At 45.6% G+C, this 15773-nt stretch overlaps 1 protein-coding gene across 3 annotated transcripts in view; it reads right to left on the reverse strand.

Annotated features, from left to right (window-relative positions):
- Positions 1-15773, reverse strand: part of LOC139530681 (AT-rich interactive domain-containing protein 1B-like) — a 216679-nt gene that overhangs the window by 156994 nt on the left and 43912 nt on the right. For 2 of the 3 annotated variants that reach the window (XM_071327301.1, XM_071327299.1), the window contains exons 3-4: positions 12375-12527; positions 118-240 (exon numbers count right to left, since the gene is read on the reverse strand). In XM_071327301.1, coding sequence (XP_071183402.1) covers positions 118-240; positions 12375-12527 — 276 coding nt within the window. The remainder of the gene's footprint in view (positions 1-117; positions 241-12374; positions 12528-15773) is intronic. The other variant, XM_071327300.1, reaches the window with a different exon arrangement.

Raw genomic sequence — 15773 nt, forward strand, 5'->3', positions numbered from 1 at the left:
GTCTACTACCTTTTACATATTTGACACACTCAAATAAGGCGACTTTAAAAAAAAAAGTGACACTCCTATATGACACTTTAGTAATGGTGGGGATTGGCTGGGAGAGCTGTCACTCACCGGGAGGCTGGAGGGGCGGTCCTGCGGGATCAGACCCATGTCCTCAAGGTTGGCCTTCCCAGAATTCCCTGGGACATGCTGCTGACTCCTGGTGCTGTCTCTGTAGCTCTCCTGCGGAGCCTCCTGGAGAGAGAGAGAGAGACAGAGAAGGACAAAGAGAGAGAGAGAGCAAGAGAGAGATAGAGAAAGAAGAAAGAGAGAGGAGAGAGAGAATGAGAAAGAGTGGAATAGAGTACATAGAGAAAAAAAATGATGGGGGAGGGAGAGTTTGACAGAAAATGACATCATGCATTAGAGTGTGTGTCTCAGGGGGCAGGGGTCTGATGAATGAAGCAGAGCTCTAACAGCAGCTTTGCACATGATGAATTAAAGTGAGCTAGCCTCCCTCCATGTTTTGACCAGCTGTGAAGGAGGCTTGAATGCCTGTCAAGCTCTGAAACCTCAGGTACAGTGTGTGTGTGTGTGTGTGTGTATATGTGTGTGTGTGTGTGTGTGTGTGTGTGTGTGTGTGTGTGTGTGTGTGTGTGTGTGTGTGTGTGTGTGTGTGTGTGTGTGTGTGTGTGTGTGTGTGTGTGTGTGTGTGTGTGTGTGTGTGTGTGTGTGTGTGTGTGTGTGTGTGTGTGTGTGTGTGTGTGTGTGCGTGCGTGTGTGTTAGGTATACAGGCAGAGTGGAGCTGAGTGTCCCCCAGTCAGACAGTGGACCAGATAGATAGAAGTAAATACAGGACAGTAATACCAGACTGTAATTAGGTTTTAATTGAGTGCTGCTGGACACACTGTTTAGCATGGGAGACATGACAGCCTACACTACTGCAGCACATCCACAGAGTGTAGACAAACACACACACACACACACACACACACTACAACCCAATACTCCACAATAAACCACCTACTGGTGGACACACCAGCGTGGGTGAATGTATTGTCACACAAACGCATACACCAAAACACCCCATCAACAGTAGTCTATTCCACCAAATCTGATATCTTGAGAAACACACCTTCATCCTTTCCCCCAAATTGTTTTCTCTTAACTATAAATCACTACCATATTAAGTCTGTAAACCAATTTACTTTGCAGAGATAAAAAAGTAATGTTCTAATTGAGTTCCTTTCGTAGTCAGCTCATCGTACACTGTGTTCAGTTATCAGACAGCCACCAGGACAATGGCAGGATGCTTCTATCTGGGGTACAGGACTACCTCTCTCTCTGCTGGCATCACACGGACACCACAAACACATCGTCTGTACAATCTCTTGACATGACTTAAGTGGCTCTGAATAACCTCAGGAGGTCATTCACTACAACAGCAGCGAGGCTGAGGATTCCCAAACAAATAGACGAGGTTCTATATTTAGTACTACGGCGGTGAATCCTACTGACATAGAGCCTCCCTGGCTAGTGCACTAGGCAGGGTACCAGGGTACACTCTACTCTACACTGGCACCATGCCAACCTACAAGCTTTATTACATCCCACACCAGAGGCAACCCTTCATTTAGCACGACGCCCCTTACACAAACATACAGCTGTTTTCCCTGTAAAAACACACAGCAATGTTCCTTACACAAACACACAGCACTTCCCAAGGTAAACAGAGACGAAAACAGGGGAAGTCATCCACTTGAAAAGTATTTAATGCAGACATCCTGAGACTGGTCTGGCCACACTCACCACTCCACTAGTGTACACACTGGCAGATAGACAGACGGACACGGGCACACACGCATCACTACATTAACTTTATTGAAAACTGGAGAGACACTGCAAAGACTAGTCATTATTTACTTAGGCAGAAATGTGCGTGTGTGAGAGAGAGAGAGAGAGAGAGAGAGAGAGAGAGAGAGAGAGAGAGAGAGAGAGAGAGAGAGAGAGAGAGAGAGAGAGTGAGTGTGATGTGTATTTACTCGAATGGAATGCTGTGACAACTGTAAGGTAAGGTTAGTAAGGTTAGGCTCGTGTTTAAGTCCTGACATCATCATCTGCTTTTACTGTTACTATAGAGAGAGAGAGAGAGAGAGAGAGAGAGAGAGAGAGAGAGAGAGAGAGAGAGAGAGAGAGAGAGAGAGAGAGGGGAGAGCGAGGGAGAGCGAGGGAGAGCGAGAGCGCGAGGGAGAGCGCGAGGGAGAGAGAGCGAGAGCGCGAGGGAGAGAGCGCGAGAGAGCGAGGGAGAGAGCGCGAGAGAGCGAGGGAGAGGGAGAGCGCGAGGGAGAGCGAGAGGGAGAGAGAGGGAGAGAGAGCGAGAGAGCGAGGGAGAGAGAGCGAGAGCGCGAGGGAGAGCGCGAGGGAGAGCGCGAGGGAGAGCGAGAGCGCGAGGGAGAGAGAGCGAGGGAGAGAGAGCGAGGGAGAGAGCGCGAGAGAGCGAGGGAGAGAGAGCGAGAGAGCGAGGGAGAGAGAGCGAGAGAGCGAGGGAGAGAGCGCGAGAGAGCGAGGGAGAGGGAGAGCGCGAGGGAGAGCGAGAGCGCGAGGGAGAGAGAGCGAGGGAGAGAGCGCGAGAGAGCGAGGGAGAGGGAGAGAGAATCAATGAGCACAGCCAAGGTGAGGTTAGTCTCATTTTGCTTTATGTATTTTTTATGTCAATGTCTCGAAAATCCTATTTCTGAACTAATTTAGAAGCTATGATGACCAACTAGAATATCATCCACTCCATACCGAACACCTGGAGCTATACTTAATAATGTCTTTACACACACACACACACACACACACACACACACACACACACACACACACACACACACACACACACACACACACACACACACACACACACACACACACACACACACACACACACACACACACACTTTTAACAAGGCTTCATCTTAGAGTAATAGAAAAGGGGGTATTGAAGAGAAGTGTACATGAGGGAATGCAGGAATCTGACTGACTTAAATGATATCAGACAGCCGTGTGTAGAGCTGCGTAACATGAGGTAATATTGCATATATAGACTGATAATTGGTCAATAGGCTATTTGTCTGAGGGCTTGGAGATGGATAGAGAGCATTCATAAATGAATTGAACAAATGAAGAAAAACAAAGATAGTCTTCCTCTACCCCAGTAGAAAGGCTATCTCTGTCAGTGGCATGGCCCTCTCTTCTCTCTCTCTCTCCATCCCTCCATTCTTCACTCCCTCTCTCTCTCCTGTCAGGCACCTCATGACTACCAGATGAATAAGTCATTCCCACACCTTCACAGATCTCTTACAGATCTGCCACCAACGCCATTAATATTCATACAAAATGAAGCTTAATTGTGCGTCTTTAAAAAGCCCCGTGGCCCCAGCGCATCCCTGGCCCCCTGAGGAGAGGCAGTTCTGATTTCCACTGGGCAACCTCCCCATGCCTGTCAACCCTACACACAGAGAGAGGAAGAGACAGAGAGAGGTCGAGAGGTAGAGAGAGAGGAAGAGATAGAGAGAGGTAGAAAGATAAGGAGAAAGAGATTTGAATGGGAGATAGTGAGCACCACAAGATAGATAAGCGGCAAACAGGGTACTGTACTACACAGGAGAACAGCGTACTGTACTACACAGGAGAACAGCGTACTGTACTACACAGGAGAACAGGGTACTATACTACACAGGAGAACAGGGTACTGTACTACACAGGAGAACAGGGTACTGTACTACACAGGAGAACAGTGTACTGTACTACACAGGAGAACAGCGTACTGTACTACACAGGAGAACAGCGTACTGTACTACACAGGAGAACAGGGTACTGTACTACACAGGAGAACAGCGTACTGTACTACACAGGAGAACAGCGTACTGTACTACACAGGAGAACAGGGTACTGTACTACACAGAAGAACAGGGTACTGTACTACACAGGAGAACAGGGTACTGTACTACACAGGAGAACAGGGTACTGTACTACACAGGAGAACAGTGTACTGTACTACACAGGAGAACAGCGTACTGTACTACACAGGAGAACAGCGTACTGTACTACACAGGAGAACAGGGTACTGTACTACACAGGAGAACAGCGTACTGTACTACACAGGAGAACAGCGTACTGTACTACACAGGAGAACAGGGTACTGTACTACACAGAAGAACAGGGTACTGTACTACACAGGAGAACAGGGTACTGTACTACACAGGAGAACAGGGTACTGTACTACACAGGAGAACAGCGTACTGTACTACACAGGAGAACAGGGTACTGTACTACACAGGAGAACAGGGTACTGTACTACACAGGAGAACAGGGTACTGTACTACACAGGAGAACAGGGTACTGTACTACACAGGAGAACAGGGTACTGTACTACACAGGAGACATAGAGGAGTAATGGGAGTGCCACAGAGAGACAGTGACAACAAGCTGTGTTGAATCACACACTGGCTAGCTGATGGAACCTCTCATCTCTGCTTTATTGTGTGTGTGTGTGTGTGTGTGTGTGTGTGTGTGTGTGTGTGTGTGTGTGTGTGTGTGTGTGTGTGTGTGTGTGTGTGTGTGTGTGTGTGTGTGTGTGTGTGTGTGTGTGTGTGTGTGTGTGTGTGTGTGTGTGTGTGTGTGTGTGTGTGTGTGTGCGTGCGCGCGCACGCCTGTTCCTGATAGTTCTTGAGGGGTGTATTTTTAGAGTTCATATTTAAAGCTGAGGATGTGAAAATCGCGGCGTTTAAAAATACAAACACGCGTCTGTGTACACAAAGCACGGCACATCAGAGACACGACAGAGAACAGGGAACAGGGACAGACAAAGACAGGCAGGCAGGCAGAAGAGAGGAGAGGAGAGGGAGGGAGGGAGGGAGGGAGGGAGGGAGGGAGGGAGGGAGGGAGGGAGGGAGGGAGGGAGGGAGGGAGGGAGGGAGGGAGGGATGCGGGCCATCCATATTCATGGCTCCTGCATGTCATTAGCACAGACAACAATGGCACTTCGGATTGGGACGCCATCATTTAAGCAATCAGCCAGCTGAACAATAATACAGGAGAGAGAATGGAGTTGCCAGGGAGAAACTGCCAGCTCTTATTAAGGTTTGTAATGCGGAAAATCAACTAGATTGCTTATAAACTGGCAGCTTGGATCAGACAGGACTGCTAGACAATACAGCAGTCTCTCTACAGTAGGAATAAAAACAGACTGACTGACTGGCAGACTGACTGGCAGATTGACTTCACAGCTTTTGTTTAGTGTAAAGGCTAATATGTGGTGATCCCTTTCCAAACGATACGTGTCTGCACACACACACACATATCTGACTGTATTTGACTGGGTGTGCCATTGTGTGTGGGCCTTTGTGCATGCGTGCATACCTGCGTGTGTGTACATGCGCATGTGTGTGGAGAAGGCCTGTATGCTGTAGCAGCAGAGCCTGTCTCTCCAACCATCACCCAGTCCAGTGACAGAGAACCAGCCAGGGAGGGACCTCCCCCTCTCCTCTCCTGGGATTTTAATTGATCCATTTGTCCAGGTCTGTTCTACTACCATGTCCTTCAGATTAGATTCTCACCAAACAGCAGAACCCGAGCAGTGCACCAATCCGTCTGACCTTTATCACAAAACCCCCACTAGAGGGAACGCACACTACTCCCCCTGCCCCCCCCCCATGTCCCGTCCCCCGTCCAGCCCTGTGATATCCGTTCTCTCTCTGCGTCCCCTGGGAGCAGTCTCGATGTGACAGTACTGTATTAACTGAACATGTCATTGGTACTGCTCGTATTCTGACTTGTCATTCAGCTATGGAGAGGAATCAGATGTGTCTCTCTGTGTCCTGATCCCTTCAGACAGAGACAGACAGACCTCAGATGGACCCTTCAGAACAGGCCCATGTCCTTCCCGCTGGTTCTGTCCCTCATTTAAACAATGTGGAATGATATATGGATGCCAGAAACCTGGCGTCTATGTGGGTAAGGGAAACATAGTATTCACCAAAACTAGTACTGTTTTCCATACAGCCGTTGTTGCCCTTGTTCAAGGATGGCAGAACAATAGCACTGTTGGCAGTCTCATCAGTGATTGTCCAACAATTCTGTGTGCATCCGTGTATTTTTCAAAACTCTGTGTGCTGGAACATTTAGTGGCATTTCTAACAATTGTTGTGCTAAATGAGGGCCCTGGGGTGCATAGTGCTAAACACTATCCTTTCCAGCGTGATTAAGATTGTCCTGACCCTTCAAAAAAACACCTACCATTTGCATTTGAATCACAATGGTACAAACAAACATAAATCAGAAAAACACGGTGGCACATTCCAGTCACGCAATTAGTAAGTGTCAGTCAGCGGAGAGGTGAAAACACACACAACTAAAAACACAATCCAACTGACAAAAAAAATGGAACCAACCGTTTTTCTCCTTTTTTTCTAAACTCATCAGGCTTAAGTGCTTGTTGCGGGCAGCCAACGGGAGCGCTGTGTTGGTTGCCGTGGCGCTGGCGCCTAGCGATACGCAGGGACATTTAGAGGACTCTGATAAACTATGCCATTTAAAAGGTTACGACAATTAAAGCAGCTCCCGCAAATTACAGTGGCCAGACCTTTACCACGGATGGGTCTCTCTTATCGCCCGGCACCCGGCTCCCTCTACCATACGCCCTCTCTCTCCCAGGCCTGCCCTCCCTCCCTCCCTCTCTCCATCCCTCTCTCTCTCCATCCACCCCCCTCCGAATTGTAGCAGCGCTTTTATGATCCAGTTAATTAACGGTTCTTAGCTAATATTCAAATGCTGACCAATTAATGACATTGAACTTTGAATGGCCCTCCATCCCTCCCTTCCCCCTCTCCCAGTCAGTTGTTGCCGTGGCATCCTTGGGTGCGGTGCGCTGGGCGACGTGTTATCAGCGGTCATGATTAAACCGGCGGTGGCAGACTGGTGGACGGTGGCAAGAGCAGGAATGGCGATGAAGGCGAGCAGCCAGCGAATGTGACTGTGTTTTAATTAACCTTGTGTCATTAGGTGATAGAGGAGAGAGAGAGAGATGGGAACACAGTAGAGGGAAGCAGAATAAAGCCCAGCAGAGCAGAGTACAGCAAAGTACAGCAGAGCAGAGTACAGCATAGCAGAGTACAGCATAGCAGAGTAGAGTAGAGCAGAGTAGAGCAGAGTGCAGCAGAGCAGAGTACAGCAGAGCTGAGTGGAGTACATCAGAGTAGAGTAGAGCAGAGTACAGCAGAGCAGAGTAGAGTAGAGCAGAGAAGAGTAGAGTACAGCAGAGCAGAGTACAGCAGAGCAGAGTACATCAGAGCAGAGCACAGTAGAGCAGAGCACCGTAGAGCAGAACAGAGTACAGCAGAGTAGAGTACAGCAGAGTAGAGTACAGCAGAGCAGAGTAGAGCAGAATACAGCAGAGCAGAGTAGAGCAGAGCAGAGCAGAGTAGAGCTTTGTGCAGCAGAGCAGAGTACAGCAGAGCAGAGTACAGCAGAGTAGAGTAGAGGGGGTAAAACCCCTCAGAGAGACAACAGGAAGTAGTTGGGCGTAATATAGGAAACAGGAAACAGCCCTAGAGATCAGCAGTCTCACAGAGGAACAGACCGGACACTTTCACTGAAGAAATGAGGGGCAATGCAGTACAATTCTCCTTTGTGAAATATTTTTGTGTCACTCCTGAGAGTGACACCGCTTAAGGTGTAACCAATCGATGACCCTGCCTGGTAACATTGTGAACAACATGACAAATCCCCACATTGGAGTAGTCCTGTCACACTCTGCCTCCTTCAGTTAGATAAGGGCCCTAGATAGGAACAGGACATGGATGTTTCAATCACTACACACTATACCAGCTAGCTACCTAGGAAAATAAAAGAATGGCAGCCCGAGAGGGAACGGTGTCTATCTGCCGAGGAAGCAAGTACACAGTTGCCCACACACACACACACACACACACACACACACACACACACACACACACACACACACACACACACACACACACACACACACACACACACACACACACACACACACACACAGTCATGCACGCAAACACACAAGTACACACACACACACACACAAAGAGAATACTCTTCCTAGCAAAATAGGCAGAGAGGAACATGTATTGTGTTAACAAAACTGATGGACAAAGACAAAGACCAGTTACTGACAGACAGCAAAAAAACAGGTGAGAGATGGTTGAGCAACCCTTCAGACAGAGAAACTGCTATTATGAGTTCTAACAGCAATTCATCAAAGCTGCAATGTCACTTTTTGGGTGACCTGACCAAATTCACATAGAAATGTGAGTTATAGATCTGTCATTCCCATTGAAAGCAAGGCAAAGAAGATCTGTTTCTATGTGAGCTATTTCTATGCTTCCCGTTCTTAAGTTTTGTTTTTGCGAATTTAACTTTTGGTTTTTGTCACCAACTTGCTGCTGCTCCAGTTTCAACTGTTCTGCCTGCGGCTATGGAACCCTGACCTGTTCACCGGATGTGCTACCTGTCCCAGACCTGCTGTTTTCAACTCTCTAGAGACCGCAGGAGCGGTAGAGATACTCTTAATGATCGGCTATGAAAAGCCAACTGACATTTACTACTGAGGTGCTGACTTGCTGCACCCTTGACAACTACTGTGATTATTATTATTTGACCATGCTGGTCATTTATGAACATTTGAACATCTTGGCCATGTTCTGTTATAATCTCCACCCGGCACAGCCAGAAGAGGACTGGCCACCCCTCATAGCCTGGTTCCTCTCTAGGTTTCTTCCTAGGTTTCGGCCTTTCTAGGGAGTTTTTCCTAGCCACCGTGCTTCTACACCTGCATTGCTTGCTGTTTGGGGTTTTAGGCTGTGTTTCTGTACAGCACTTTGAGATATCAGCTGATGTACGAAGGGCTATATAAATACATTTGATTTGATTTTGATTTGATTTGAACTTCAAACAGCTGAAAATACAATACTTTTGGTTAGTGAAAATATATTTAACAGCAGTTTAGATGGTACAATGATTCTCTACACTTATACATTGCTTGTTTTGTCACATAAACTGTAACTATCATAATTTCAGCAACCAGGAAATGGCAGAGCGATTTCTGCATATTACACCTTTAATTGCTTGAGAATATAACAAAGACCCAGGGTTTTCATTCCCCTTCATCATGACAGATGCATTTCTGAGATGTTCTGAAGTAACAGCTTTGACGGGTCAGAACCAGAAAGCCTTTCTACAATCCCCAGGGTTATGCCAGTGAAACACACTCCAATAAAGAGCCCACCCCCCCTTCAGGGGGATATAAAAGAAGGATACTAGTTGTGTTTCTGTAGGAACCTTGGGTTTCACAGCAAATATGATGGTCAGAGAAGCTGCAATCACTCAATCAAGTGAAGGATGTCCTTTCACCTACCTAATAGATGTTGAGTGGAACAGCTAACCACCCAAATCACACAGGGTGGAACGTCCCTCCTCTGGTAACTAGAGGTCATGAGAGAGGGTACACAACCACAATAACATCCTAATCTCTCTCACAGTGCTTTGTGTTTGTGTGTTTCCACTGATCGGCACAGAAAGCTGTGAAAAGGTCAAATGTTGACCTTTCTTTATGACTGGGAGCTGACATGAGACAAGGATTTCACACAGCCACAATAACATCAGGGTGGCAACGGTGGTACTCTCTCTACTGTAAATCACATACACACGCTCGCTCACAGGTCGGTTTTATATTGTAACCTTACAGAAATGATCATCCATCTGTACCCCCTACCTTCTTGGACCACTCTACATCCTCCAATGGCCTAAAAATATTTGACACTAAATCTTTAGAACTCTACATAGATCCCGGAGGCTGTGTGCTGTAGAGGGCTGTTTGCTGGCTGGCTCAATCCAAAAAGCCTTGAGCTTGGCTGGCCCACCTCACCCTGCTCCAACCTGCAGTCTGGAGACACTACAGGCCTAGCCAGAAGAGAAGAGACTCAGATAAAGGATTTGATTAATGCACTTTGAGGAAGAAGAGAGAGAGCAAGATAGAGAGAGAGAGAGAGAGAGAGAGAGAGAGAGAGATAGCAAGAGAGGGAGAGAGAGAAAGAGAGAGTGTTGACCTTGCGGCCACCATTGAGAAAGCCTCAACTGGACTCTGTAATCCAAAGTAGTTTAAATGCAACCAAAGTTGTAAAAGGGGCAGAAACACGCACTCCTTGACTGAATGCATTCTTTCTCTGGTCATATCCTGCTGAACTCAGTTCTCACTGAAATCCTGGAGTGCCCCCACACTGACTCAACCATGTCTGTCTGTCTGTGTGTGTGTGCGGCAGACCTGGGATAACTACAGTTTTAACTACGCTTTGGGGAAAGTAACTACTCCAGGGGAATAAATAGTTACTTTGGAGGTGACTACAACTATTTGAATACAGATCCCAAAAAGTGCAACTTTTCAAAACTATTTGAATACAGATCTCAGAAAGTGCAACTTTTCAAAACTATTTGAATACAGACCTGAGAAAGCAACTACTTAAATAAAATATTGGAATATAGATCTCAGAGGCGACTACCGTTCTGAAACTATTGGATTGGCCGCCTTCAACTAATGGCAGGGCTGTATCTGGAACTGCATGTTGACGATAGAGTCATTCTATTTCTATCTCACAGTGGAATTTGATCTACACAATACATTTCTATCTGAACATTTTCATAAATGTCCATTCTCCTGAATGTCCATTGCCCCAGGTGTACATAATCAAGTCAAACCAATCAACCAATGATATTTTGTACAGATAAGTATACATAAGTTGTGATGCTAATGTATGACTCTTTCAACATGTCACTGAAAAGGTAGAAAACTGCAATTCATTGTATGATACCTAAAAATACTTCAGAGGGAGGCATCTGAGGGTAAGTGTTATTTTTTCAAACACACACCATATCAGGCGTATTCAACTCTTAGCCTACGAGGTCCGGAGCCTACTGGTTTTCTGTTCTACCTGATAATTAACTGCACCCACCTGGTGTCCCAGGTCTAAATCAGTCCCTGATTAGAGGGGAACAATTAAAAAACGCAGTGGCACTGGCTTCAAGGTCCAGAGTTGAGGGCACAATACCATCTTTAAAGGGATGGTTTACTCATACTGCTAAATTACATGATTTTCAACCTAGCCTGGCTGTAGTTGATTCAGTTTTGGGATACTTACTTTCCTTTTGACACTTAATAGCCATATTTTGTTACTGCTAGAATTCTCAGTATCACTGACCTTTAAACTGCCTGTGTAATTACTTTTGGAGCATCATTTTAGTCGCATGTTGTTGCATAAAACTGACGAAAGGTAATTGCATTTGAATTGCATAGCAAAGAACGGAGTTTTTGTAACTACTGTAGACAAGAGGAATACTGACTGTTCCTTACTCCACTTATGTAATACCTACATTATTATGCAATTATAAAGCAATTTCCAATGTCCTACTTAACAACAATATTGCTATTGTAATAATCAAAGTTACTACAAATGTATAGGGAACTGGATGTCAAGTGTTACTGCATTACCTTATGTCACACATTATGAAAACACATTTGTTAGTCATTTTGAAGCTGCAAAATGGGTTTTAGTCTAATGTTGAGATGACTGCATGTCCCTCGTATGTAATTCTAGGCTATAGGCTCTATCGAGATTCATACCTAAGAGCCCTCCAAACCAGGGTTATGATAATATATTTAGACTAATTCAACTAACTGTTGTAGTTTTTGGTTCTTCATCAAATATTTGGCCGCTATCCAATAAATATTAGTTTGTTTTCAAATAACTTGCGTATATACATTGAGTTTGCAAAACATTAGTGACGCCTGCTCTTTCCATGACATAGACTGACCAGGTGAATCCAGGTGAAAGCTGTGATCCCTTATTGATGTCACCTGTTAAATCCACTTCAATATTAGGAAGGTGTTCTTAATGTTTTGTACACTCAGTGTATATTCAAATAGCTTCAAATATGATTTGTTTTTCTGGACCTGTATTTGACTATCAAAGAAAATAGTTGCCTTTTACTTTAAACTATATTTGACAACCTTGAGTATTTGAAAAGTTGGTATTTTCAAATAAACTACAAAATAAGACTTGTCTGCCCAGGTCTGGTGTGTAGTGTGTTTGAATGAAAGTAGAGGAAGCAGGAAATGCCAGAAATAGCCCATATGAATAATCTGGACGACTCATCAAACCTCCGGGCCAGAGCCAGACTCTCTGCCCACACACACGACAAGAGGTCTGTGTGGGAGAAAAGTATTCTGGGATAACAGAACAGGATGAAGTGTCCCTTAGACACTGATCTTCAGTCTGTTTTACATTTACCCCCTCTCTGACTGTAAGTGAGGTCTTACCTGCTGGGGTGGGGCGCGGGGAGGCAGGTAGGGGGGCTGTGTGGGGGCGGTGGGGTTCTGCTGGGGGGGGCTGAAGTAGGATCCCGGAGGTGTTCCCTGCTGCTGCTGGCTGTATCCTCCCATACCCTGCTGGCCGTACTGGGGGGGAACCTGCTTGAACAACCAATCACACAATAGTTAGAGCAGCTAGCACCTCCCCTCTGCTGGAACAACCAGTCAGGCATTAATTGACCCTCCTTCCCTAGAGAGAGCATTCCGAGGAGCCTGGACCCACCTCTATGCTTCAACCAGGTCCTCTATCTATTCCTGGTTGACTTATGGCCACATCATGTTAGCAGCTTTGTTTCAACTGTGACAAACCATTCTAGCCATGCTCCCCTGCCAACTCCAGTCACAGAGCAACTGGGGTCTTCACAAATGTTGCATGTCCCATCTCCTGCCAACCCCCTCTCCCTCCCTCCATCCGCTCTCCCCCTGCCAGAACACACATAGGGAGGGGGACAGACTGTATAAGTTGTTCTGTGCTGTGAGCCCAGACCAGGCCATAACTATAATAGAGGAAACATGGCTGAGAGAGAGCAGTTAAGACTCACACTACCTATGGGCTAGGTATTCCCAGAGACACATTGTGGTTTTCATTACACTAACACAAGGCTACTAAGTGTGTGTGTGTGTGTTTTTGTTTGTCTGTGTGTGTATTCACAGAAACGTGTCCATAAATGTGTATTAGTTTCCCCGACGTGTGCCAACACCACTGGGCTAATCCGTGTATTGTCCCAGTGTTGATTCCTCCGTGTTGGGCTTTATGGCGACATAATGAAAGGCTCTCTCCCTCCTCTCTGAGGATTTCCTCGATGTCGTGGTGATGGGAGCCAGGAAAATAACTGCTGTTGTCTTTGGAATGCACGAGTAGCTTCCCCAACCCGACCGCCCCGCGTGCCATCAAACACAACCCCTTCACTACAATCTATCGTTTCATCCCTCCATCCCTCTTTCCCAATGTTGAACTCTGCTTACGTAACACATTCTAATGAGCAGCTGCCCCAGCAAACGCACACATGCATCACACGGTTTACTATGCCCCAGAAATCCAAACATTTACTGCTGCCAGTCAGTGTAGTCTGACGACACTTTTCTTGCCGTGTTTTCCTTGAATCGTTTTCAGCCCCGGCCACGAGTTAACCGTCGTTAAATGTGGCATACGTGGCCATTTCAGCGCATGTAAAAATCATTCCGGAGTTCAACTGTACAAACTGATGTACGGCAGGGGTCTTCAAACTTTTCTTGACCAGAGGCCCCCGCCCAGGAAACCAGGGACCCTCCCCATCATAAAGATTTAGCTTTATGTCTTATCAGGTGAAATATTATGGCAAGGAGAAGTAATCAACATTTGAAATGAATAGATTTGGTAGATAGTTATAATTGGAAGAGGGAGCGGCAACTCTAATAATATAACTTTCTATGTAATAGGCTAACTCGAACGCATTGACACAAACCCATGTCCGCTAGTAGCAGCTGTTTAACTTGTTAAACAAAGGTTAGCCATGTGTTGGCAAAAACGAATGTCCACGTCAAGAAAGCTTACTAGTAGATAGTCACACTTACAGTGACTGGTATTCGTGGGGGCTTTTTTAAAAGCCTATGTCAGATACTCCAGTGACTGTAAGTTTCTCCAATGAGTGTACTTTGCTCAATATTAGGAGTTGAGAAATAATTTTGACATCATTCGAAGGGAGATACTCCTGTGTCACAACAGGCCATGACCTGGAGTCCCATAGGGCGGCACACAATTGGCCCAGCGTCGTCCGGTTTTGGGGAGGGTTTGGCCGGGGGAGCTTTACTTGGTTCATCGCGCTCTAGCGACTCCTTGTGACAGGCTGGGTGCCTGCAGGCTGACTTCGTTCATCAGTTGAACGGGGTTTCCTCCGACACATTGGTGCAGCAAGCTTTCGGGTTAAACAAGCAGGTGTTAACTTCTTTGGAGTAGGGGGCAGTATTTTCACGTCCGGATGAAAAGCATGCCCAGAGTAAACGGCCTGCTACAAAGCCATAAAAGCTAGAATATGGATATTATTAGTATATGTTGATAGAAAACACTCTGAAGTTTCTAAAACTGTTTGAATGATGTCTGTGAGTATAACAGAACTCAACAGGCAGGCAAAAACCTGAGAAAAAATCCAACCAGGAAGTGAGAAATCTGAGGTTGGTCTATTTTCAACTCAGCTCCTATTGAAGATACAGTGGGATATTGGTAATGTTGCATTTCCTAAGGCTTCCACAAGATGTCAACAGTCGTTAGAACCTTGTCTGATGCCTCTACTGTTTAGTGGGGCCGAAGGAGAGAGGAATGAGTCAGGTCTGCCATGAAGTGACCATGCTCTGACCATGCGCGTTCACGTGAGAGCGAGCTCTGTTCCATCGCAATTCTGAAGACACAGGAATACTCCGGTTGGAACATTATTGAAGAATTATGTTAAAAACATCCGAAAGATTGATTCAATACTTAATTTGTCATGTTTTTACGGACTGTAATATAACTTTTTTAACTTTTCGTCCGTACTTTCCGCTGGACCTGCCCGCGCGTCGTGAGTTTGGAAAGTGTACTGAACGCTAGAACAACAAGGAGGAATTTGTACATAAATGATGGACATTATCGAACAAAACAAACATTTATTGTGGAACTGGGATTCCTGGGAGTGCATTCTGATGAAGATCATCAAAGGTAAGTGAATGTTTATATTGTTACTTCTGACTTCTGTTGACTGCATAATATGGCGGCTATATTTGTGTCTTGATTGGGCTCTGAGCGCCGACTCAGATTATTGCATGGTTTGCTTTTTTCGTAAAGCTTTTTTGAAATCTGACACCGCGGTTGCATTAAGGAGAAGTGCATCTAAAATTCCATGCATAACAGTTGTATCTTTTAGCAATGTTTATTTTGACTATTCCTGTAAATTGATGTGGCTCTCTGCAAAATCAAAGGATGTTTTGTGACTTCTGAACGTAAGGCGCCAATGTAAACTCAGATTTTTGGATATAAATATGAACTTTACCGAACAAAACATACATGTATTGTGTAACATGAAGTCCTATGAGTGTCATCTGATGAAGATCATCAAAGGTTAGTGATTCATTTTATCTATATTTCTGCTTTTTGTGAATCCTCTCTTTGGCTGGAAAAATGGCTGTGTTATTCTGTGAATAGGCACTCACCTAACATAATCGTTTGGTTTGCTTTCGTCGTAAAGCTTTTTTGAAATCGGACACTGTGGCTGGATTTACAACAAGTGTATCTTTAAAATGGTGTAAAATACATGTATGTTTGAGGAATTTTAATTATGGGATTTCTGTTGTTTTGAATTTGGCGCCCTGCAGTTTCACTGGCTGTTGAAGAGGTGG

The sequence above is a fragment of the Salvelinus alpinus genome, chromosome 9 (assembly GCF_045679555.1).
Source record: "Salvelinus alpinus chromosome 9, SLU_Salpinus.1, whole genome shotgun sequence".
NCBI classification, from domain to species: Eukaryota; Metazoa; Chordata; class Actinopteri; order Salmoniformes; family Salmonidae; genus Salvelinus; species Salvelinus alpinus.